We start from the raw sequence: 25,147 nt of genomic DNA on the forward strand, positions 1-25,147 counted from the left end.
TTATTTTAGCTTATTTAGGGAAATGGCCCCCTAGCCAGGCAGTACAAACCGTTAAGTTCAGTATTCATTCCATCCTGGAGTACGAAGGAAGTTTTGTTAAACATGATAAGTGGCTCCTACAACTGCACCACATCTCACCTCCCAACTGCCCCCGCAGTGGTCGGTGTGGGTCCTACTCCGCCGCTGTCTCAGGGACCACCGGCGCCATCAATAGGACTCTGGAAGAAGAAGAGGATGAAGCTTTCAGTTTCAAGAGCGAGTGCGTCGACGAAAGGTGCGGTGTACACAGAGGCTGAGGCTGAGGAGGAAGGTAAGCTCCAGCTCCAGAAAGGGATTGCTGAGTTCTACGACGAATCATCGGGGTTGTGGGAGAACATATGGGGAGACCACATGCACCACGGCTTCTACGACCCTAACGCCGCCTCTACCACCACCACCGATTCCCTACTTTCCGATCATCGCTCCGCTCAGATCCGTATGATCGAAGAGGCTCTCCGATTCGCCGGTGTTCCAGGTAATTTATTTCTTATTTGATTTTTTTTTTAAATAAACAGAAATTCTAATCTTTTCAGTGATTGTTTTGTTCAAACCTGGTGTGCCTCTAACTGGACCATTTTACTGCGTTCTAATCACTGATTTTTATCATTAAAGATAAGAGTAATAGTAAAGAGAAATTGACAGCACAAGGATTAGGTGATTTGGGAAGAACCATGTTTTGGATTAGTAACTCAAAATTTCCATGTAAAAATTTGATGGAAAGTTTGATATGATGTGATATGATATGATGCACTCCAATTGGTTTCATCAATTTGGCCAGTCGGTCCGGTAAGAGTAAATTTTTATCCTAATTCGTTCCAAACCCAGTACAAGTAAAAATTTGATGAAAAGCTTGATATGATACGATATGATATGATGCATTCCAACAACAGGTTTCATCAATTTGGCCAGTCATCCGGTAAGAGTAAATTTTTATCCTAATTCGTTCCGAACAAAGTACAAATTTGATAAAAAGATAAGGCACTCCTTGATTTGATGAAAAAAAAGTAACTCTCCCTCATTTCATATGGATTTGATGCTAAGGTTAGAGTAGAAAAGTGGGCATGTTTCATCAAATTTAAATTTGAAGTAAAGTCTGAGTAAGGGTTGGATACCCTCTAAAGAGGGGGAATATGTGATAAAATGGGAAGAAATGTAGAGAATTTTATTATCTTCAAAATGAATCTCTCCATGGAGAGAGATTGAAAAAGACAAAAAAAAAACATTAAATTATTTTTTGTAATACCAAAAGTACCCTTTAAATATGGAAGAAATAAAAATAAAAATAAAATTGTCTTCTATAAAAGTTTTTTTTTTTTTTTTTTTTTTCAAGGTGGGTGAGAAATAATTATGTCTTCTCTTATTTTCTCTCCTATTTATTTATCCAAGCAGAAGGAAGAGAAAATATAATTGTACGGGAAGCAAATATTCAGGCAAGTCCGTATTCCTTTCTTCCAAGCTCCTGTTTGTCCGATCGACCTGCGAGCACAACGGTGGTGAGCTACTCGGCGGTGTGTGGCCGGAATATCCCTCCGACGATCAAGTTAGGCACACATAGGGATAGAGAGACAGAGAGAGGATTGAGTGTTTTGTGTAAGTCTCACCAAATGTTGATCTGCCTCAGCATGGGGGCGCAGACTTGCTTAAATACCTTCTGCGCCCTAAATCTACTCCCATTAGTCTCTTAACACGTGGTGCTGCTATCCCATCTGTCAACACAAATCTTGTTGAACAACACCTAACCATACTGCCAGCCCACTCTACTGGGAGCTCGGCAGCCGGGCTGCAGCTTCTCGGCTATTAACGGCTATACTGCACTTCACACCCAAATGCTCTAATAACCAAGCTCCGTAAAAGCCGAGCTCGGGTGCATTCCGGCAAAGCCGAGCTTGAAGCAGGGCATGCCGGTTAACCAAAGGCCTTCATGCCGAGCCACGGGTGCGTGTCTTCTGACCGAGCAATGCATGAACCGTGGAACCCTGTAAGGCTGTGCACATCTCAGCCGAACCCTCACTTGACCGGCTTTCGTACCAAGTTCGAGTAGCTCGGTTCCACACGCCGTTTGCCATTACCGAGCAAAAATCCCTTCTGGATAGGCCCAGGCCACCGCGGCCCAAATGTGTTCGGCCCACAATTTGTCCGGTCATTACCACGGCCCAATCCAGATCATAAATATCTCTCTCAATTGCCCCTTAATTCCGTCCGCGCAAGCGTGACCGGGATTACCTGTTCTGATCGGGGTAACACTTCCTCGGTTCTCAGTTTGCAAGACGGTGACCGGGTTAGTTGACATACCTATCTTCAAAACTTGCCCGGTCGACGCCTCGATTCACCATCCTGTCTCTTCAATACTGACGCCGCCGTCAATAGGGACACGTGTTGTGCGTTGATTGGCCTCAAGCAACCAACCTTGACGTCCCCTCGTATTCAAAATTTTTGGCGGTTCCTTGGGCCTATAGACATGCCCAATCTGTCTTCATTTCATTCTTACTGACTCTCTTCCATTCTAAGCGTCTTGAAGCTGCAGTGCCCACGCCAAGCCTTCATTCTCGCCCTTCCTCTGTGTTTGTGCTTGAAGGAACTGCATCTGCCTCTACTCTGGTAAGTCCTTCGAGCTCTTTGTTGCTATTTCATTTGTTATTCCACGCTTTAGGGAACATAATCCATAGATTTTAGGGTATAGGCCCCCAAAACCCTCCCATGCCCCTTGCACTCGTTGTTGTTCTTCATCTTCCCTGATGAACACCTGAAGATCTGGGGTGTACTGGGCTCCAGGTCTTCTTTTGATCCCAAAAAATATTAAGACCGAGCAACTTACAAGTTTGCCCAAAACCTTAGTAAAAATCGAGGTAAACAGAGGACTTGGCCGCTCGACTGGGCTAACAACTGGTTCGCTTGAGTGACCGAGCTCCTTGGTTTGCCTTTGCGACCGAGGTGGTCTGGCACTCTTCATGACCGAGCTAAAGTTAAGCTCCTTTTGCGCGACCGCGCTTCCGCTTACACTTACCCTCATTTTCCTGCAGAGTCCAAGGGGACCACAGACCAATATTGAGGCTCTCAAAGACCGAGCAGCCATTAAACACCAGTCTGTGCCAAACCACCTCAGCCGAACTAAATCAGCCGGTTACACTTGGGGCGCTTCCGCTTCCTTGTTGATACTCCGGCTTCCCTGGCCGTATTCCGGGAAGAGTATGGTATCCCGACCGACGTCCACCTAGAGCTCAGCGAGATTGAGACAACCCCTTGTGGTAGATTAGACTAGTGCCCCTTCACCGTGCTATCCATCATTGAAGGAGGCCTCTGCTTCCCGGTCAACCCACTACTGACCGAATTCTTGCGCCGCACCGGGCTAGCACCCACTCAAGTCTCAACAAACACTTACCGAATAATCAACGGGGTCCACGAGTTGAACAACTGGCTAGGAACCAACTTAGGTTTAGCCAAGATACTCCGTCAGTACACCCTTGGGCACACGGGCGATGGCTTCACCTATTACTTAAAAATTTGACCGGGCAAAGAAAAAAATAGTGACCGGCACCCCAGACAAGGACTTACACGATGACGATTTCTTTTGGGTGTCTGGTAACTATGAAACAGCCGACGTACCGGGCTGGTTCATTAGCAAGAACTTCGGCGAGACATGTAAGCCGTGCCAACTGCTCGGTCAATTTATCTTTCTTTAATGTTCTGTACTTAGACACTTTTCTTTTCTTTGCAGCGATCCAAGCCTTGCAAGCCAACTACCACTACCCCAACGAAGCAGCCATAAGGACCGTGCTTCGTTACCGCAACCGGGATTGTAACGAGCTCCTCGGCTACACTCCAACATACCGGTACTCAGCTCCACGCTGGAGTAAGGTCGCAGACTTTCTTCGTGCTCCATCACCTCCTCCAGATCCCACACTGCCAGACGTCCCCTTCATCCGTTTAACCGAGGCAGAAGTAATGGCGAAGAGAAGCCGTATCAAGAACCTACTCACAGCAACCTCCACCGAGATCCCGAGCATCCAAACCTGCTCACCTGCTGCCGGCCAATCCAGTGGGACCGTGGTTGCCTTGGCTTCTCCTGCTGCCGGTCAAGCCAGCAGAGACACACGCCGGGTTGGCAAAAGGCCTCGTGCAGACCCTTCTGTCGAGCTAGTGACCGTGCTCAGCACCGAGCAACCTGCCATCACCGTCGACCCAACACCGGCATGGAGGCCCCAACTCAAACACCGGGGCAAGGATATCCCGGCAACGGCTTCAATCAAAGGCGACAAAGAGCATCTGCTCGCTTTTGACCTCTTCAAGGCCCTTCTCCTACCGAGCGACGTGGTTGGAGCGACCACGTGCCTGACACCCGGTTGGTGAAGTCAGCGGTCAAGTCCATGACTAGGGTAAGAATCTCAAACTTCTGAATCAAATCTTCTACTCAAATTTTCACAAGTGTTTGCACGGTTTCTTCTCTGATCAAGCTTTCTTCTTGCAGGCCATCCAGAAGCAACACTTGGTCATGGAGCGAATTCACCGACTGTGGCAGAAGGCCAATGACTCTGCCAGTCAGGTTACCAGCCTCCAAACCGAGCTCGGGCGGGCCAAGTCTTCTCTTCAAATCGCAAATGCGGACAACGACAAATTGCTCGGCCAGCTCGGTGCCGCCAAGCAGGAAAGAGATACAATAAAGGCCAAGCTGGAGGCATTGAAACAATCAAGGGAGAAGGATTTGGAGGACGCCAATAATGCCAGCTTCAAGGAGGCCGAGGAGAGCTACACAAAGCAGGTTCATGCCACCCAAGATATCTACTTCAAGGCGGGTTGGAAGACTGCTTATGAACAACTCGGCCAAGGACTTGGGACCGACATATTTGCCTCTCCCCCAGCTGTCTTCTTGCTGACTTACCTTGTGCCATATGCCAACGATATCTTCGCTGCATTGCAGGCTGAGGCCAAGGAAGAAGGAGAAAAAGAGGCCGAGGGTAATGCCCAACAAGAGAACCATCCGGAACAGCCCGGTGCCCAAGATCAAACAGCAACAATCAACCTGGAGGTAACCGAGGACGAATTCTCTAACCTTTCCCCCCTAGCTTAGTTTTCTTGGTCTTCTTTTTTGGCTTGCACATGTAACCGGGCTATCCGCCCCTCCTCTTGTAATTACTTTTCACATCAATGAAAAAACTCAATTTCCTTCAAGTGTTTGTACGGTCTTTAAGCGAAATAGGTTCAACCGAACAAAATACCTTGGCAAGACTAACCAACTTGAGTAACCGGAATAAAACATCGCGGTTAAAGTATTACGAAGTTAAATAAATCATCAATTCCTTCGACCGGAATAAAACATCTCGGTTTTAAACTAAAAGTTGAGCAAATCATCAACGCATTCAACCGGAATAAACATCTCGGTTGAGAGTCTCAGAGTTGAGCAGAACTTCAACTCATTCAACCGGAGTAAACATCTCGGTTCAGAGTCTAAGAGTTGAGCAAAACATCAACTCATTCAACCGGAGTAAACATCTCGGTTGAGAGTCTAAGAGTTGAGCAAAACATCAACTCATTCAACCGGAGTAAACATCTCGGTTGAGAGTCTAAGAGTTGAGCAAAACATCAACTCATTCAACCGAAATAAACATCTCGGTTGAGCATCTAAAAGCTGAGCAAAACATCAACTCATTCAACCGGAATAAACATCTCGGTTGAGCATCTAAAAGTTGAGCAAAACATCAACTCATTCAATCGAAATAAACATCACGGTTGAGAATCTGAAAGTTGAGCAAACCATCAACTCATTCAACCGGAGTAAGACATCACGGTTGAGAATCTGAAAGTTGAGCAAAACATCAACTCAATGAACCAGAGTAAATCATCTCGGTTTTAAAATCAAAGTCAACTGGAATAAAACATCTCGGTTGAGAATATCAATCGATAATGAACAATCAGAATGCTAAGACAAAGATGAGACACTTCTATATATTGACAAAAAGAATATTACATTCTGAAGTGTAAGGCAAAAAATTCCTTTGCACAAAAAGAAAACAAAAGCTAAAAATAGTACAGTTTGAGGTTGGCCGCATTCCATGGCCGGGGTATTCCTCTGCCTTCCAGGTCCTCCAAGTGGTATGCCCCCTTGCCTGCCAGACCGATTATCTTGTAGGGTCCTTCCCAGTTTGCCCCTAGTTTGCCTTCACCTGGCACCAGGGTATTGTCCATGACCTTCCTCAAGACCCAGTCACCTACTTTGAACGGTCTGGGGTGCACCGTTTTGTTGTATTTCCTTGAGAGCTCTTGTTGGTAGGCGGCCATATGGATGAGAGCCTTTTCTCGGTGTTCTTCCACGAGGTCCAATTCCAGGGCAATGGCTTCAGCGTTCAGCTCTGGCTCAAAACTTTCACTTTTAAGGGTAGGCATTCCAACTTCCAAAGGTATGACCGCCTCCATGCCATATGCCAAAGCAAAAGGTGTTTCCCCGGTAGATCACCGCGGGATTGTTCGGTATGTCCAAAGGACGTTGGGGAGTTCCTCGGCCCATTTTCCCTTGGCTTTCTCAAGCCTCTTCTTCAACCCATCAAGGATGGTCTTGTTTGATGCTTCGGCTTGACCATTGGACTGTGGGTAAGCCAGGGTAGAGTTGTAGAATTCAATTTTCAAATCTTCACAAAATCCTCTGAATAGGCGACCGTCAAATTGCGTGCCGTTATCGGAGATCAGAATTTTTGGGACGCCAAACCGCGTTACCACGTTCTGCCAGACAAACCGCTTGATGTCTTTCTCTTTGATTGTTGCCAAAGGCTCTGCTTCAACCCATTTGGTGAAGTAGTCTGTGGCAGCGATGAAGAACTTCCGGTTGCCTGGTGCAGTTGGGAGTGGTCCCACTATATCGAGCCCCCATATCGCAAAGGGCCAAGGGCTAGTGAGGGGAAGAAGTTCTCTGGCTGGTTGGTGAATTTGGTGGGCAAACTTCTGGCACTTCTCACACTTGCGAACATACTTCTGTGCGTCGGCTTGCATGCACGGCCACCAGTAGCCTTGCGAAATAGCTCGGTAGGCCAAAGATCTGCCCCCTATGTGACTGCCACAGATGCCTTCGTGAATTTCGTACAGGAAGGCGTCCACGTTGCTTGGGTGCACACACTTTAGATAAGGACCGGTAAAAGACTTCTTGTATAAAGCGCCTGACGGAGAGAGCCAAAATAGCTCTGATTTCACCCGGACTTTATGTGATTCCTTCTTCTCGGCTGGAAGGGTCCGGTCTCTAAGAAAGAGGATAATAGGGTCCATCCATGACGGACCTAGCTCAGCGCAGAGTATGTTTGTCTGCCCGGTCTCCTCAATGCTGGGCCGCGGAAGGAATTCAATCAGGAGACAGTTGGGAGATGTGCTATCGACCATGGAAGCAAGGCCGGCCAATTCATCTGCTCGGCCGTTTTCTTCTCGGCCGATTTGTTGGACCCTTATTGCCTGGAATCGCTTGATGTGGTCTCTGACCAGAGCCTGATACTTCATCATTCTATCATCCTTTGCTTCGTAAACCCTTGAAACTTGGTTAACCATAAGCTGGGAATCACTGTAAACCATCAGCTTGGATGCGTGAATCTGAAGCGCGCTCTTGAGTCCGGCCAAAAGCGTTTCATACTCAGCCTTGTTGTTTGAGGCAGGGAATCCGAAGGTGATGGAATGTTCGATAGTCAGCCCGTCAGGCGAAATCAGAACTATACCTAGCCCGGTACCGTGACGGTTCGAGGCTCCATCAACAAAAAGTTTTCACATTTCGCCAACAAAGAGCTTCCAACAGTCTGAAGGGTCCCGAGAGGCTTGGAGGTTGATGGGATTACGGTTGTTCGGCTGTTCGGCGTCAAGTTCTGTGCTGGGCGGTTCCATTTCAGCCCCCTTCGGCGATTCGGCGCCGGACTCAGCAAGTTGATCCGTAATGCCTAAGTCCGTAGGCGAATCGCCGGGTTGCAGTATTATGCCGGCTACAGGTTCCGTGCTGTATGGTTCCATTTCTTCCCCCTTTGGTGATACGACATCGGTCGGAGCAGGTTGGTCGGTGATACCCGACTCCGTCATCGCATCGCCGGGCTGTGGTACTGTACTAAATGAAGGTTCTTCAGTGGGGCGCGCAAGTTCCGCGTCGCCGTCATCACCTAGCTGTGTTATTGCGGTCTGGCCTGCATTCACCTCCTCATCTGCCGCGGCAATATCCGCCGGGCATACCGGATGAGTTACATGTGAGAATTCGGCAACGAAGTCTGCCAATGTCTGGGCTTTTATGGCAGTGCATGGCTGAAACTTGACGTCAAACTGTCCCAGTTCGACTGCCCACTTGAGAATTCGACCGGAGAAATCCGCCCGTTCGAACAAAGTTTTGAGGGGGAACTCGGTCAAAATGATGATGGTATGAGCATGGAAATAGTACGCCAACTTCCTAGAGGCCATCATCAATGCCAGTGCAAGTTTTTCCAGCGGTAAGTACCTCGACTCTGCCGGTAGCAAGGTTTTGCTGACGTAAAAGATGGGGAGGTGCTTGATTCTTTTTGACCGGACAAGCACCGCACTGACCGCGTGCTGAGAAACGGCCAGATAAAGGTAGAGTTCTTCGCCAGGCTTCGGTGTGACCAACAGGGGCGCTGAAGACAAATACTGCTTGAGTTCGGCCAAAGCCCGGTCACATTCTTCATCCAATGAGAACTTGGATTTCAGAGCTTGAGAGAAAGGACGGCAGCGATCTGATGACCGGCTTATAAATCGGTTAAGCGCGGCCATTCCGGCCAAATGCTGCACGTCCTTAGCCGAGCTAGGCTGCTTTAATTCTTGGATGGCTCTGATTTGTGTGGGGTCTGCCTCGATGCCTCGGTTCGTGACTAGGAAGCCTAAGAATTTTTCGGATCCCACGCCAAAGGCACACTTGGACGCATTCAGGCGTAGCTTGTGTTGTTTGAGAATGGCAAACATCTCGGCCAAGTCGGACAAGCGGTCTGCTTGATGCTGGCTCTTAACCACCATATCATCTATATAAGCCTCCATTGTCCGGCCTAGCAGAGGAGCGAACATCTTGGTCACCATCCTTTGAAAAGTTGCCCCGGGGTTCTTCAAACCAAAAGGCATGACTCGGTAGCAGAAGAGTCCCCTTGGTGTAGTGAAGGAGGTGATCTCGCGGTCGAGGCCATGCATGGCAATCTGATGATAACCGCGGTAGGCATCCAAGAAACTGAGCTTATTATATCCAGCCGTTAAGTCCACGAGTTGGTCTATTCTGGGCAATGGAAAACTGTCTTTAGGGCAAGCTCGGTTGACGGTCTTATAGTCGACACAAACTCGCCACTTCCCATTCTTCTTTGGTACAACAACCGTGTTTGAAATCCACCGAGGGTAGTGCACTTCCTGAATAGCTCGTGCCTCAAGCAAGTTCTTCATTTCCTCTGCAACGACCTCAGCGTGATGCAACGCTGATCTCCTTGTTCGCTGAATGACCGGCTTGGCTCCAGGGAAAACGTTTGGGTGATGGCAAATAAAACTCGGATCGAGGCCAAGCATGTCATAAGGCGACCATGCGAAGACTTCGATATTGGCCATCAAAAACTTAACCATCTCGGTCCTTTCTTGTGCGGTAAGGCTTGAGCCGAGCAAGAAGAACCTGTCCGGACTCTCTGTATCAATTCAAACTTCTACCAATTCTTCAACGGCCTTGTCCTCCGCCTTGGTGCCCACATCGTCAAGGACTCCCCGGTCTTCCGGTCCCTCAATCATTTGGACGAAGCCTTTGGCAGCCCGGCTCCCGTTGACTGCCACGAAGCATTGCTTCGACATGACTTGATCGCCCCAAACTTCCTCGATTGCCCCCATAGCTGAAGAGAATCTCATCACCTAGTGGTAGGTCGACGTTACGGCCTGCATAGCGTGAAGTCATCCTCTTTCAAGGATTAGGTTGTATGTGGACGACACTTGCAATACCCAGAACTCCACTTGCTTGACCACGGATCCCGCTTTGACCGGCAGAATAATCTTTCCCAAAGGCCACTCAGGTTGTGAGTTGAAACCAACTAGTGGCAACGTTGCCGGAGCCAAGTCTGAATCCTGGAGCTTGAGCTGTTTGAACGCGTCGTAATACGTGATCTCGACCGAGCTTCCCTGATCGATCAAGATTCGCTTGACATCGAATTCTTTGACGCGGAGTGTGACCACTAGGGCATCGTTGTGCGGCACCTGAATGCGCTCTAGGTCCCTTATGGAGAAACTGATCACGTCTTTTTCTTCGGTTTTGCCCCTTTTGATTGCGGGCTGGACCGACAGAACTTCCCTCATGTGCTCCGCTTTCTTGATCATACCTCGGAGTTCACATACACGCGTCGGTTCCACAATGCCGTGGATAACATTAACAATGCCCTGTGGGGGTGCCTCCAAGTCATCCGGTCCGCGCGGATCAACCGGGGCTTGATTTGCCTTCACACCCCCGTCAATGTAAAGGTCCAGGTGTTCGGCTGCGACTAACTCTTCCAAGTGTTGCCTCAAAGGCAAACAGTCCTCTGTCCGGTGGCCGCGCTCTCGGTGAAATGTGCAGCGGTACCGTGGATTGAAACCCTTCTGCGCATCGCCTAGCTTAGTAGGAAACTGGACATAATCCTCGTCCCGGATTTCACTAAGTATGCGATAAATTGGAATCTTAAAGACCGTGGTGATGCCTGTCCTGGCTTTCAACCTTCTGTTCGCATCAGCTACGTCGTCGCGAGGGTATTCATCGCGGTCATTTCGTCGACCCCTACCCCGGTTCCGACGATTTGAACCCCGGTCAGATTCCTCAGCGCGATCATTTGAACGGTTGATCTCGTGTCCGACCGCGTGCACCTTGCCAGCCGACCTCTTGTCTATTCCTACCGGAGTTGCCTTCGCGGTAGATGCTGCCGCATCATCTTCTACTCAGATGTGCTCGTTGATGCGTTGCATTAATTGGCCCATGGATGTCAGCTGGTGCATAGTAAGCGAGTCCCGCAGTCTATGTCCGACCGGGAGACCACGCTTATACTGCGTGATTGCAAGGTTGACCAGGCAATCCAAGATCTCGTTGAAGGTTTCCCAGTATCTGGAGTTGTATGCCTTGAGCGTGTTGCTCGACTCCATCTTGACACTGAGAAGGTGGTCAACTTCTTTCGGCGTTTTGGTGTTGGTTTTGAAGCGCGTTACAAAGGCTTCCGCCAACTGATGCCACCTTTCTATGCTCCCCTCCGGCAGCCTCTCAAACCATTTCAAGCCCAGCTCGCCAAAGCTTGACGGGAAGATAAGGCACATAAGGGCATCATTTCGCCAATGTCCGGCCATGACCTGTCGGAAGTGGCTTACATGCATATAAGGATCGGTTTTCCCGTCGTAGAGCGTGAATTTTGGCTGGTGGAACCCTGTCGGAAGCGGTGTTGTTTCTATTTCTAAGGAGAAAGGAGTAGCGCTCAGCCTCGCCAAGTCTGTGTCTAAAAGGAGGGGCGCAGCGAGGCGGGGTGGAGGCATTCCGACCTTTTCACTGGCGTGAACCCCATAGGATAGCCGCTGGAACGCTGGCACCCTCTGAGCCTCCTGCCGGCGAGCCCGTTCCTTCAAGACTACCCGTAAATCCTCTGAATGAGCGGAATAAGAATACCTCGACGTCGTCGGCGGACGTGAGGGTTGATAGGTGCTATCTTGCGCGCTAGACTTCTCTACGTGCGCGTCAAAATCTCCAACCTTGTAACTTCTGGTGATTGAGATGGACGGAGTACGCCGCTGGCTCTGACTGCCTGAACGACATGGTTGGGTGTGCTCACTGTGGTCCTCCACTCTAGCTACACCCTTCCCTTTGAGATTCCGCTTAAGATCCTCCATCTCCGCCGCCATTTGCCGGATGATGGCGTCTTGGTCCCTTAGTTTGTGTTCCAATCGTCTGACGTGCGATTCTCTTCGCCGCCGGTGACCGTCTGGACTCCGTGAATGACCAAAGCTTCTTCCGCGCTTATCCCGCACATCTCTTGAATGTCCTCCTGGGGAAGTCTCCAGGTCCGCCATCGGAGGAATGATGGTGGGATGCCCTTCTCTCCGTCTGCCTGACTCCGGGGTAACTCCGTCGATGGCAGACAACGGAATCTCGTTGTCATTCGCCATGGACGGCGATCAGATGAGCCTGGAAGACAAGGTTTTGTCTGTCAAGTTTCCCACAGACGGCGCCAATTGTACGGGGAGCAAATATTTAGGCAAGCCCGTATTCCTTTCTTCCAAGCTCCTGTCTGTCCGATCGACCTGCAAGCACAACGGCGGTGAGCTACCCGGCGGTGTGTAGCCGGAATACCCCTCCGACGATCAAGTTAGGCACACATAGGGATAGAGAGAGAGAGAGAGGATTGAGTGTTTTGTGTAAGTCTCACCAAATGTTGATCTGCCTCAGCATGGGGGCGCAGACTTGCTTAAATACCTTCTCCGCCCTAAATCTACTCCCATTAGTCTCTCAACACGTAGTGTTGCTATCCCATCTGTCAGCACAAATCTTCATGAACAACACCTAACCATACTGCCAGCCCACTCTACTGGGAGCTCGGCAGCCGGGCTGCAGCTTCTCGGCTATCAACGGCTATACTGCACTTCACACCCAAATGCTCTAATAACCGAGATCCGTAAAAGCCGAGCTTGGGTGCATTCCGGCAAAGCCGAGCTTGAAGTAGGGCATGCCGGTTAACCAAAGGCCTTCATGCCGAGCCACGGGTGCGCGTCTTGCGACCGAGCAACGCACGAACCGTGGAACCCTGTGAGGTTGCGGACATTTCAGCCGAACCCTCACTTGACCGGCTTCCGTACCAAGTCCGAGTAGCTCGGTTCCACACGCCCTTTGCCATTACCGAGCGAAAATCCCTTCTAGATAGGCCCAGGCCACCGCGGCCCAAAATGTGTTCGGCCCACAATTTGTCCGGTCATTACCACGGCCCAATCCAGATCATAAATCTCCCTCTCAATAATCTTTTGTCTTCTTTTCTTTTTCTCTCCAGATTTATATGCTCATTTCATTTCTTTTCCCTCCTTGTTCCTAAACAGAGTGAGTGAAATTATTTCTCTTAAAATTAATATTTCCAAAGTCGATAATTTGGGAGAGAAAAGAAATGGGTAATTGTTAACGTATTATAATTATTGGGTTAGACTTTGAACCTGAGAAAAATTGAGGGGTTCGTGGGCTCACCATTGGTCCATTTTGATAATTTAAATCGTTTATTTTGTAGGCCTCGAGTGTATATCATTTATGAAAAAAATTAAATCGATTTGATAATCGTAATCCATTCATTTTATCACATTTATCTTTGAAAAAATTGACGACGACAAATATGTTTTTCAAATTAAACCATCCAAAAAAACATGGTAAAATAAAAAAAAAGTTATGATGGATTCACTTAATTTTTTTTATGGATGATATTGTCAGTATATATTAGTATATATATTAGCTGTCAAACCTTTAATAATGTACCTTTAATAATGTTGTTTGGTTTGTACTTCTACTTTCAGTTGTAATTGTTCTCCCTCTCCTCTATAAAGGAGAGAGCCCAACATAACATTCAATACAAATTTAATATATCAATTCAATATACAATGCTCTCTATTTGTCTATACAATATTTAACATGGTATCAGAGCTACGTTAAGAACCTAGTAATTTCGCTTCACCGGAGGGCGGCAGCCTCGCCTTAGCCGCCCGCCGGACCTCTGCACATACCTTCACTCCGTTGCCACAAATTCCATAACTGAACTAAACTCTTGTCTCTCTGAAGGAATAATCAACACCTTCACACCAGTGAGGCCGTGGATATGGATCACAGGTCCGTCTATGTTGTAGCTTTTATCTACATTGTCGTCGCCCGCGTTGGAGGTCAATCTCCGGCCACACCTCCTGTGGTGTCCGCTTCGCCGGTTTCAGCTCTACCACCGGCCACTCCCCCTCCGGCTACTCCACCACCAGCTACTCCACCGCCGTGCTCTCCATGCTAGTCTCCGCCACAACATCCGGCTCGTGGCTAACGTGGAATCGGCGGCCCTCGACGATGTTCTGGCGCACGCCGTAGCCGTCTTGAAAGCAGTGACCAAGCTCGCGCAACCCGTCGATGTGGCCGAGAAAGGCGGCGCATGCGCATAGAGCAACTCCAGTGCGAAGGTCCTTGTTGGTCTTAGAACCACCACTGCCGTTCAACTTGTGTTAACCTTTTTCTCTCAAATAATACTTAGCCACTCTATTACCCACTTGTGTTAACTTTTTGTTTAATACTCAGCCACTTTATTTTCCACTTGTGTTCACCTTTTTCTCTCAAATATATCTTTATTACCCATTGCCCCACTTTCTTTATTTTCTTTTACATCCTTGTTTGCACCACAACCCACTCTCTCGCTCAAACAGCTTTTTCTCTCTCCCTTTACTCATCCACCCACCCACTACCCATTCTCATCATCATTCTTTTATTTTATTTTTGTGTGTGCCTCCCTTAGCTCAAAAACCAACACATGCTGTCTCTTCTTTGTCCTCCACCCCGAGGGCCAATACATAAAATATTCATCCAGCTTGTGCCACCCACCTCTCATCATATCTTCATATTTGTTTACCACTTTATTTATTTTCTTTTATCTTTCTTAAAAAAAAATTAAATAAAAATTCTTCACCACCAACTCGTTTTCATTCCACACAAACACCAAAACCACAACAACAACAACAACAAAAAAAAAAAAAAAAAAAGGACAACAACAACACCACCACCAACCCACAACCACCACAAAAAGCCGATCTCACTTCCTCACCTCCGTCCCCGGTCTCTTCCTTTTGCCTTCCTCTTGGGCGACTCTGGCTGGCTCTGCCTCAGTGCTTCCCACGCCGCCGAGCGAGTTGCCTCCCCGCTGCTCCTCAAATGCAGCATATGGCGGCCCTCCGAATCGGAACATAACGGTGGCCTTCCGTTTCAGCTCTTTGTTTTCCACCTTCAGCAGACATATCTCTGCTTGCGCATCCTTATACATGCGCTGGAGCAGAGCCAGTTGGGCATTTAACTGCTGTACCTCACTTGTTCTATTTTGAAGCCGGTGAGACAAGTTCGTGACCGCCGTCATGGTCTCCACACATGACTTCAACGTATAATGGTTAGCCTCAATATCCGATTGAGCTGCCATTATTTGTTCTACTGACAGCATCGGAAAGTTCAACAGAGCAAACACAGGGACGCTTGGTCCAGGGGCGTTTGGTCGCGATTCAAGGGCGGTCAAACCAGTTCTCTCTATTGTGGCCTCATTCAAGTCTGGAAAAAGGGTGAGAGGACCACGGGAAGAAGATGCCATATCAGAGGTAGTACAAGCAGGGGGTTGCTGAGTGTTTCAGTTTCAGAGAAACAGAGTGTTTCAGAGAAGCAGAGATTTCAGACTGGTAATGTCAGAAAAGGTTGGTTGCAGAGTGTTTGAGAATGAAGAAGGGTTGGTTGCAGAGTGTTTGAGAACGAAGAGGTTTTAGCTGGTTTGTTTTGCACAACCTCAGCCTCAGCCTCAGCCTCGGTTATATAGACAATGCAACTTTTGAAACGACAAACTGGGTGCGCAAGCCAAGGCAGACACGCGCATCGCGTGCCGCTCGACATCACAGTGTCAGGCACGCTTTTTGATGTATTGGGCGTGCCTTTTGAGGGCTCGATATATATATATATATATGTATATCTTTAGGCAACCTATATATACATGAACATACAGTGTATTCTCCAACGGTCTGACACGACCACACAGTGTCTCTTACATCGGTCCGGCATGACCCTGTAAATTATCTCGACATTGATTTCGGTTAGCTTTTCCAACGGTCTGACACGACCACACAGTATTTGCTACATCGGTCTAGCATGACCTCATAAACTGTTCCGACATTGATTCTGGTTAGCTCCTGCAACGGTCCGACACGACCACACAGTGTCTTCAACAACGGTCTGACACGACCATACAGTGTCCTCTACAGCAGTCCGACACGACCATACAGTGTCTCCTATCCTCTTTTATCTTTAGTTTATTTTCACGTTTTGTTACTCTCTCCAAACTCAAGTTGGTTAATGTTTATCCTCCTTGAGTTTGAGGGGGGCTGTTAGTATATATTAGTATATATATTAGCTGTCAAACCTTTAATAATGTACCTTTAATAATGTTGTTTGGTTTGTGTTTTTACTTTCGGTTTGTAATTGTTCTCCCTCTCCTCTATAAAGGAGAGAGCTCAACATAACATTCAATACAGATTTAATATATCAATTCAATATACAATGCTCTCTATTTGTCTATACAATATTTAACAGATATAAATTTAAGACCCTACAAAATGAACGTTTCGGATCATCAAATCAAGACCATTGGCGAGTCCCACTGGCCCCTCAAGTTCTAAACTTGAGAGAAGCACAATCTTAATTTATAATATCAAAATTGTATGGAAACTAAAACATAAAAATTTATTTTGGTAATATAACCTGTAGCAGTTTGGTTTCATTTCCTTTATGTGGGCTATCCAAATGAGATAGGAATACCTTTTATTTTATTTTCCCTTCGATAAAACTATTATTTTCTCCTCTTCTCTCTCTCTCTCTCTCTCTCTTAAATCAACAAATAATTTATTATTCCCAAACAGATTGTAAATTAGGTACTACAATCTTTTAAGTACTTGAATATAGAAATTTTAGGCTGATTTGTGGTGGTTCTAATGAAGAAATTTAACCTTGTTCAAAAAAAAAAAAAAAAAAAAAAAAAAGAAAAAATTTAACAACAGTCTGGGTCTTTTTATCTCGATTTGTTCCCAAGTTTCACGTGGTCAATAACTTGCTTATTTCTTCATTACGCATCAGTGAGTCGTCCTTCTGTTTATTAATCCTTTTAGAAAACATTTTTGGCTTTTCTGTTTTAATTGAGTCATGTGAGCACTGGCTGTGCTGCTGGTATTTTCCTTGCCAAAGAGCAGATGGTGGAGTTGTTGACTGCTATGTGCTATGGTAAAGTATTGTTAAGGGCTATGATTGGAAAAATAAATTGAGCGGACAGACAGAAAGATAAAGAGGGAGAGAGATTTTTTACATGCCTTGATGTCACTACAACTGTGGAAGGCAATGAGCTGGTGACTACTTGATCAGGACAATGATGACATGAGAACAAAAGGATAGGGGAGAGGGAGAGGGAGAGAGAGAGAGAGAGAGAGAGAGAATTTTTAGGACATGATTATTTATTTAATTAAAAAGCATAAAAGAGGGGAGCTGGCAAAAAACTGGTTTCTCACTAACCTCCTCATCAAATTTTTGTGTTCCAAACATCTGTTATGCTAGCTGTTGGATTTTTTTTTCCTTCTCTCTGTTCAAATTTTTTTTTGTCTATTCAAAATTTTGTAATGCGCACATGTAATGCACTCTAATAATAGCAAACAAGGTCATAGACAAAGAAGTGGCTGAAGATGGAAGAACTGACTATAGAAGAACCATTTGCAGTAAAAATAATAACAGGAGAAGAGGAAGAAAGATAATTACTTAGAGTGGATAAGTTAGGTGTCTTGTAATGAGAGGAGTCAGAATCTAATATCCATGCAGTGGGTTAGAGACCAGATGCATAGGAACCTTGCAAACCTGGATGTATAGAGGACATTGTAGAAACAAAGGACGAAGTTAAGGAAAAAGATACAAGCATAGGCTGTAACTGCTCAATCATAGGCTGCACTGAGGAAGGTGAAACATTGCTTGAGCTAGGAACTGTAAATTTAAGACATATAATTATTCCAATGTCCTTCCTAACAACACAAACTTCACATGTCAAAAGTGACATGAGGTTTTGACATCCCTGTGACCCGAGTGAGATAAGTAGATGAAGTGGTTAACAGTGGAGTCTGAATGTGTGTCTTGGTGTCCTCATACATGTCTAGATAATAGGAGAAATCCAAGTTAAAGTTCCTTGGGTCGTGTTGAGCCGTGACAAATGTAGTCTGAATTGCCTTCAACTAGTCTGAATTTGAATTGCAGATCCACTGGTGTGTGATTAATGCTGGCCATAGATGGGTTGTATTGGGGCGGGTCAGAGCTTTGATTCAGACAGTTTGTGCGAACAAAGGAGGCTGTGATGTGAACGATGTAACAACCCACATTTATGTCTTAGTCATGTTCATGAACATTGGTATGATTATGACTCGTTAAGCTTGTATTTGCATGTTTATGACTTGTTTTGCCTAGGTAAGATCCATGCCTTGTTTTGATGTCTATGCGATTTGCCTAAGTGTTGTGTGCATGCTTGTTTCCTTCCTTGGTGTCTCAAGCCTAGGTTATGTTAGCCGAAGTCATACCAAGCCTAGGTCATGTTATGCCTAAATCATTCCAAGCCGAGGTCATCTTCAGTCTAGAAGTATCTTGGAACCCCTTCGTTTGACCTCCACCTTCACCCTGACCTATTGACCGAGATGGCATTATCTAGGCCGAGGTGTGAGTCACCAAGGCCGAGATGTGTATCATCTAGGCCGAGATGTTACCTTTGCACCTGAGCGATCTTGTCCTGGAGTGGTATGACCTAGACCGAGGTGTGGCACATCTAGGCCAAGTTGTGGCACAGCTTAGTCAAGTGTCGTCCTCCCTGGCCGAGATCATTGTCACCTTAGTTGCCGAAGCCTTGTCCTTAGCCAATGTCACCACTTGCCGGAGTGCCATACCGAGTAGCTTGTTGGATACACTTTGTCATAGTCTTGTCTTGTCAATCTATTACCTTTTTGAGGAGAACCAACCAGCCGTTGCCACGTGTCCGAGCTGAGAGTTAAGTCAGCCGGCAGAGAGAGAAACCCATCATTTGTTCCTATACTTGTTTTGGAGAGGAGAGAGAAGCTCTAGAAGAGGGAGAAGAGTTCTTGAGAGAGAGTGGATTTCTAAGCTTGATTCCTTGAGATCGAACCGTTAGATCCGTGTTCTAAGGTTAGATTCTTGATCCGCTCATGTTGTTCTTTATGTTTATGTTATTGCATTGCATGATTGAATATGATTTGTAAGCCATGCATTGCTTTGAAGTTCAGTTTTAGAAAGAGAAAATGGCATTCATGTGTTCTTCAAGAAAAGTCATGTTTTGATCCGAAGGCTCATGCCAAGATCCATGATTTTGTGTTTGTTTTCACATGATTTTCAAGCATGGGTACCCAGGTCCATGTTTTCGAACTCATAGCATGAAATCCCAGATTTTTATAATAAAGTTATGATTTTAGCATTCATGTTTTTCATGATCTTCATGTTCATATTCTTCCTGTTCTTTACGGGTGGAAACCCAGATCTCCAGACTCACTTCCCGAAGTGTAGTCGCCGAGATCACTCTTACCTAGACCTCACACTTAGGCTAAGCATCGTATCTCACCTTGGCCTACCTTGCATGATCACTTACACTCTCAGTTTGTTTTGTGCGCACCTCGGCGTGCAGCCGCATGCCGAAGCCTAGGTAGCCACACCTCGGCCAGGAGGTGTGGGGCCTCGGCAAAGACCTGGTTGGTACCCAGCATGTCTTCCTGACATGTAAAACAGTGTTTTGACTGCCAGCATGTTTTCCCGAGATCATTTGCATGCATGTGAGACCTGTTTTGAGAAGTATGTTTAGTATGCTTTGCCATGTGTTTGTAGGACTTGGACCCTTGCCTTGATCCCGACGTCCCAAGAACTAAGTGAGTGGTATTTCTAATAAAGTTATGTTATAACGTTTTGATAAAGCTTTGACTTGTTTTGATAAAAGTATTTGTTAAGCATGAATGATATCCCCATTTTATGTATCATGTATATTTGGATGGCAATGTATCAAGTAAGCTTTGTTTTGATGACAATCTTTGAAAGTCCGCACGTGCTAGGGGACTATAAGCATTAGTAGCACATATGTGAACGTGCCAGGGGACTTTAAGCAATTGTGGCACAAGTCCGTACGTGCTAGGGGACTTTAAGCATTAGTAGCACACATGTGAAGTCCGTACGTGCTAAGGGACTTTAAGCATTAGTAGCACATATGTGAAGTCCGTACGTGCTAGGGGACTATAAGTATTAGTAGCACACATGTGAAGTCCGTACGTGCTAAGAGACTATAAGCATTAGTAGCACACATGTTAAGTATGTAAGTTTTGAAAGACCAAGATTTGGTTGATGAACAAGATTTATCTCATGTTTTATACAAGCTATGATAAGTATGGTTTTGACAATGATGTATTATGTATTGTTTTGACAAAGACCTCGGGAATCATTCATTTAACCCCTTTATTACTTATACCATTCACTGAGTATCCAAGCTCACCCTCCCTATGTATATATGTAGGTATCAAGCAAGAAGTCGGCTACGCCGAGATGTGTGTTTTGTATGCATGTTATGTCGGCAGTGAGGATGTCGGCAATCTTGAAGCTTTCGTATTTGAACATGTCGGCTTGAGAAGCCCTTTTGTTAAGATGTAATATATATTTTTATACTTCATTTCTATATGTATTCAAGTTGTAAAGCTATGTAAAGATGTATGCCATTTCATTTGACTTATGCACTGCTCTTATGGACCACTTGTATTTTAGATTATTGCTTCCGCACTTGTAAGCCCCATAAATTATACTCTGATTGTGTGTGAATTTCGAGAGTTGGCCTTCGGTAATCTCGGATTACCGGCCCTCACGGCACCAAACTACTAGGGGCGGTTTGGGGTCGTGACAAACGATGTAGAGAACAACTTGATGGATTTGATTCAATTCAAGAGAAGAAATTCCCACTGAGGTTGCCACTAGTTTGCGATGGTGATGCACTAGAATGGAAGAAGAACCAGATGATTACCTCGAAGAGAGAGAGAGAGAGAGTAGGTTTGAGATGGTGATCCAACATGGTACGAGAAGAACAAAACCCTAAAGACTGAACTACTGCTATATTAAATACTTCTATCTATAACTTAACCAAAATACATTTCTTGTATCCAATTTACACTAGGTCTTTTATCAAGCTTGTATGGTTTATAGGTGAGCCAATGGAGCAGCCAATTGGGTGGCGGTTTCAGCCAAGTATGGGTTGTTACTTCTTGTCTGGTCTTTCATTTTACCATCCCTGATCATCTGAGAGAGATTTTGGAGCTTGATCTCCCAGGCTGTGAAGTGGGATAGTTTTCTTTTTTAGCGTTGATGTTCCAACTTGCTTTGCTGTTCTGTTTTGGTATTTTCTTTTGTTTTTTTTTCCCCTCACCTGATGTTGCTTGGACCAAAAAAATAGTAAGAATTTATTATATTGTCAAATATAAATAAACTAAGAATTTCTTAGAAAAATCTAATCCAATGTTTGAACTAATTTATGCCGAAATTAGAATTTGGTCATTCTTGATAGGATTCATTTTGTTCTCATTGTATTTTTCTTCGTTTGTTTCTAGTCATTATGTAGCTTTGTGGCGCTCTACATTATCTGAGTTTGTAAATTCCGTAGGGAAAAGGTTTGGTGAAGTTTAGTGGATGGGAAGTGTTGCTTGTCTCATTATTAGAAGCTCTCTCTCTCTCTCTCTCGCCGTGTATGTGTATATGTGTTTCTCTCATATGCCTATTTGTGAATGGAGGTTACCTTCTACATGTTTCTTTTCTTTATATTTTAATGTCTCGATGAATTGGTTTGCAGAGAATCCAATGAAGAGACCTAAGAGTATTGTTGATGTTGGATGTGGAATTGGAGGCAGTTCTAGATATCTAGCTAGGAAATATGAGGCCCAATGCCAAGGCATCACCCTGAGACCCGTCCAAGCCCAAATGGCTGAAGGTCTTGCCACTTCCCAAGGATTAGCCAGCAAGGTTTGTGTGAGCTTTATTATGCTTTCCACTTTCTAGCTGTTTTTTGAAAATGAGCAAGGGAAGGTAATGGAAACCCTTAGTGTACCTAAATTTCAGTTGACCTCAGTCTATGAGATTACGGTATCTCACCTACCTCCATGGAGTATATGTTGTCTGCATCATTTAAATTATTCGTTTTATGAAATCTTACTTACCTCTTGGAGTAGATGTTATCTGCATCATTTAAATTATTCTGTTGAAGTTTGGCTGGTGCATGGGTTTGAAAATTCCATTTGGTCCTAGTTAAGAGTATAGTTTATCATTCTTTCACTTTCTTAGAATAGGAGAAGAAAACTATTGCATGGAATAAGCAATGCTCACCCGAGCCTCAGGGGAGGTTGATATTTTCAAGTATTTCTGTGCGATATCTCTGATTTCCGTGCTACAATTATGACTGAAAATCAACAATCCCATAAGATTTGTCATAGAATGCCGCCTTTGAAAGATAAAATTTAGTTATCTGAACTGTTGTTATCTTGGTGTGGGGGAAAAAATCACTATGACAATTATGATTATTCATTTCATTGCAGGTGCACATATAATCTGTGGTTTAATTGTTCAATCATATTATTATATTGATTTTAGTTTCTCACTGGTTTTTCTTAGACACATCTGATGGAACTCATTGGGCAAATTGTTCCTGTCTCTATTCTATTTTATTTTGGGTGAATTACACTAACAGTCCTTATAGTTTGGAACTTATGTCACTTTGGTCCCTGACTTTTTAATTGTGACACATTTGATCTTAAATTTTGAATCTTATTTCAAATAAAGACAATTGAAGATCCCGTTGCTTAATTTCAAGGGCAAAATCATCAATTTGATAAAATATAAACTAATTTGACAAAAATAAATATCAAAAGTATTTTAAATTTTTAAAAATTATTTTTACCCACTAAAGATAAAATAATGTAAAATTGATAAATCTTTTATATATTTATTTATTTTACCATTTTTTTCTTCCTATTATGTGTTTGGATGATGATCATATAATGGGTGGTCGTTTTTATTTTCATTAAATGAGTTTCCATTTTTCCAAAAGTCAAATATGGCGACAATTTTGATATCATTATTAAACCAATCAATTAAATCAAAAATTTCAAAACTAAAAACATTTCATATATTAAATATATCGATTACACGTTAAAATCCTAACAATCATCCATTACATGATCATCATCCAATCATATAATAAAAATTAATTTGTTAAAATAAATAAATAAATAAATAAATATCTAAAAGATTTATTAATTTTACATAATTTTGTCTTTGGCGGGTAGAAATAATTTTTAAAAATTCAAAAAAAATTTTTTTGACATTTATGTTTGTCAAATTAGTTTATATTTTATCAAATTGATGATTTTACCCTTGAAATTAAGTAATGGTATATTCAATTGTCCTTATTTAGAACAAAATTCAAAATTTAGAATTAAATGTGTCACAATTGAAAAGTGAAGGACCAAAGTGACACGAGCCCCAAACTATAGGGACCGTTAGTGCAATTCGCTAATTTATTTTCTTGACTTTTAGACAATAAATGCTAGCCATGGATGATTTTGTGTGACCAAGGGGAGCGATTTGCAGGTTTCCTTCCAAGTTGCAGATGCTCTAAATCAACCATTTCCTGGTGCACAATTTGATCTGGTATGGTCCATGGAGAGTGGAGAACACATGCCTGACAAAGCAAAGGTTCTTTATCTCTCACTCTTACTCCTCTGTTACTATGATCGATACCTCAAATCCAAGTCATCAAACCTAAGTTCTTGATTTTTGTACTGCTTTTATGGGTATTTGATTTTGTTGTCTCACATTATACTCTCTCATACTGATAGTTCGTTAATGAGTTGGCTCGAGTAGCAGCACCTGGAGGTACGATTATAATAGTAACTTGGTGCCATAGGGACCTCTCCCCTTCTGAGGAATCTTTGCGGCCAGATGAGACGGCTCTATTGAAGAAGATTTGTGATGCTTATTATCTTCCGGCCTGGTGTTCTACTTCTGATTATGTAAAATTACTTCAATCCCTCTCTCTTGAGGTATTAACTTCTTCAGTTGACCAATATTTTATATATATATATATATATATATATTTATCAGCAACAAAAGAAATTTATTAAAAAAGTGAGCAAGTACATGAAGTCCACAAAAATTAAGATAAAAGAAAAACCATGAATCTCATGCTCATAACACTCCGATCTATATAAATTCAAACATGATACTTCTATACATGGTCTTATATATAACTGACTCTCTTATTTTCTGTGTTATCATGTCCTGTCATAATTGGATGTGTTGAAAAATAGTCAACCTAACTCCCTAATAGATTAAATCAATTTGATTTTTTGACTGCACGACTATTGCTTATATATATATATATATATATGTATGTATGTATGCAAGACGACGAATTCGTGACGAACTTTCTCGTTGCAGGATATCAAGGCAGAGGATTGGTCCCAGTATGTTGCCCCATTTTGGCCGGCTGTGATAAGGTCAGCATTGACATGGAACGGCTTCATATCATTGCTGTGAAGTGGTAGGTTGTTTTATGGAATGCATTTGGTATCTTCTTGTTGCCACTTTTTTTGTGCCTTGTTTTACATTCCCGACTGGATAACTTGATCAGGATGGAAAACCATAAAAGGGGCGTTGGTGATGCCATTGATGATCCAAGGATATAGGAAGGGTTTAATCAAGTTCGCTATCATCACATGTCGAAAACCTGAATAATTAGGAAAGAGATAAAGAAAGATGTGCGACAACGAAGAGGCAAGGAGACCAATCATGGATGTTTTGGCTACCGTTACTCGGGTGGTATGTAATAATTGTAGTCCTATCACTTATTTCTATACTCATCTCTTTGGAACCTCGTAGAGGCCCACCAGATTCTGGTAGACATAAGGTCCGGTTTTGTAGTGAATAAAATTAAGACTTGACCGATCAAAATGAAGCATAGGTGTATTTTTGTTCTTGTTGTGCTAGTAGTTATCTCTCTTCTTGCTGCTCGATTGATCCACTAAGAGATCAACATCTCTCATTTATAAGTTTTATTTGGTGGTTCCGGAGCACTATGTGATCGTGTCCTAAGCAATAGGGGATATGTTACTATTTTTTTAGAAAAAATAAGAACAAAATTAACATTTGAACATTTTAATTTTATAATTTTTTGCACAGCCATATACGCTATTTTCTTCTTTCTTAAGCCCATATATATTAAATTCACATATATATATATATATATATATTTGTAACCAAGCCCTAAGCTTTCATTGCAACACCTCCAAATCAACCTCTTTCTTAGGAATTATTGAAATAGCT

At 44.1% G+C, this 25,147-nt stretch overlaps 1 protein-coding gene across 1 annotated transcript; it reads left to right on the plus strand.

Moving 5' to 3' along the window:
- The first annotated feature begins 68 nt into the window (after positions 1-68).
- Positions 69-24,800, plus strand: LOC114316857 (gamma-tocopherol methyltransferase, chloroplastic). The gene is made up of 6 exons (XM_028263536.2): positions 69-514; positions 21,621-21,790; positions 23,414-23,518; positions 23,662-23,865; positions 24,263-24,365; positions 24,456-24,800. Exons 1-5 carry the CDS (start codon positions 103-105, stop codon positions 24,359-24,361), a joined length of 990 nt encoding a protein of 329 aa, XP_028119337.1. The 5' UTR covers positions 69-102; the 3' UTR covers positions 24,362-24,365; positions 24,456-24,800.
- The last annotated feature ends 347 nt before the right edge of the window (positions 24,801-25,147 follow it).

Source organism: Camellia sinensis, chromosome 14, assembly GCF_055761805.1.
Source record: "Camellia sinensis isolate YWXY chromosome 14, ASM5576180v1, whole genome shotgun sequence".
NCBI classification, from domain to species: Eukaryota; Viridiplantae; Streptophyta; class Magnoliopsida; order Ericales; family Theaceae; genus Camellia; species Camellia sinensis.

What these genes read in the sequence shown, in the direction of transcription:
- LOC114316857 (XM_028263536.2), top strand. Translation starts at nt 103, where the DNA reads ATGATAAGTGGCTCCTACAACTGCACCACATCTCACCTCCCAACTGCC. An exon ending in CCGATTCGCCGGTGTTCCAG is followed by an intron (nt 515 to 21,620) that starts GTAATTTATTTC and finishes ATTGGTTTGCAG; the next exon opens with AGAATCCAATGAAGAGACCT. An exon ending in TTCAATCCCTCTCTCTTGAG is followed by an intron (nt 23,866 to 24,262) that starts GTATTAACTTCT and finishes TTCTCGTTGCAG; the next exon opens with GATATCAAGGCAGAGGATTG.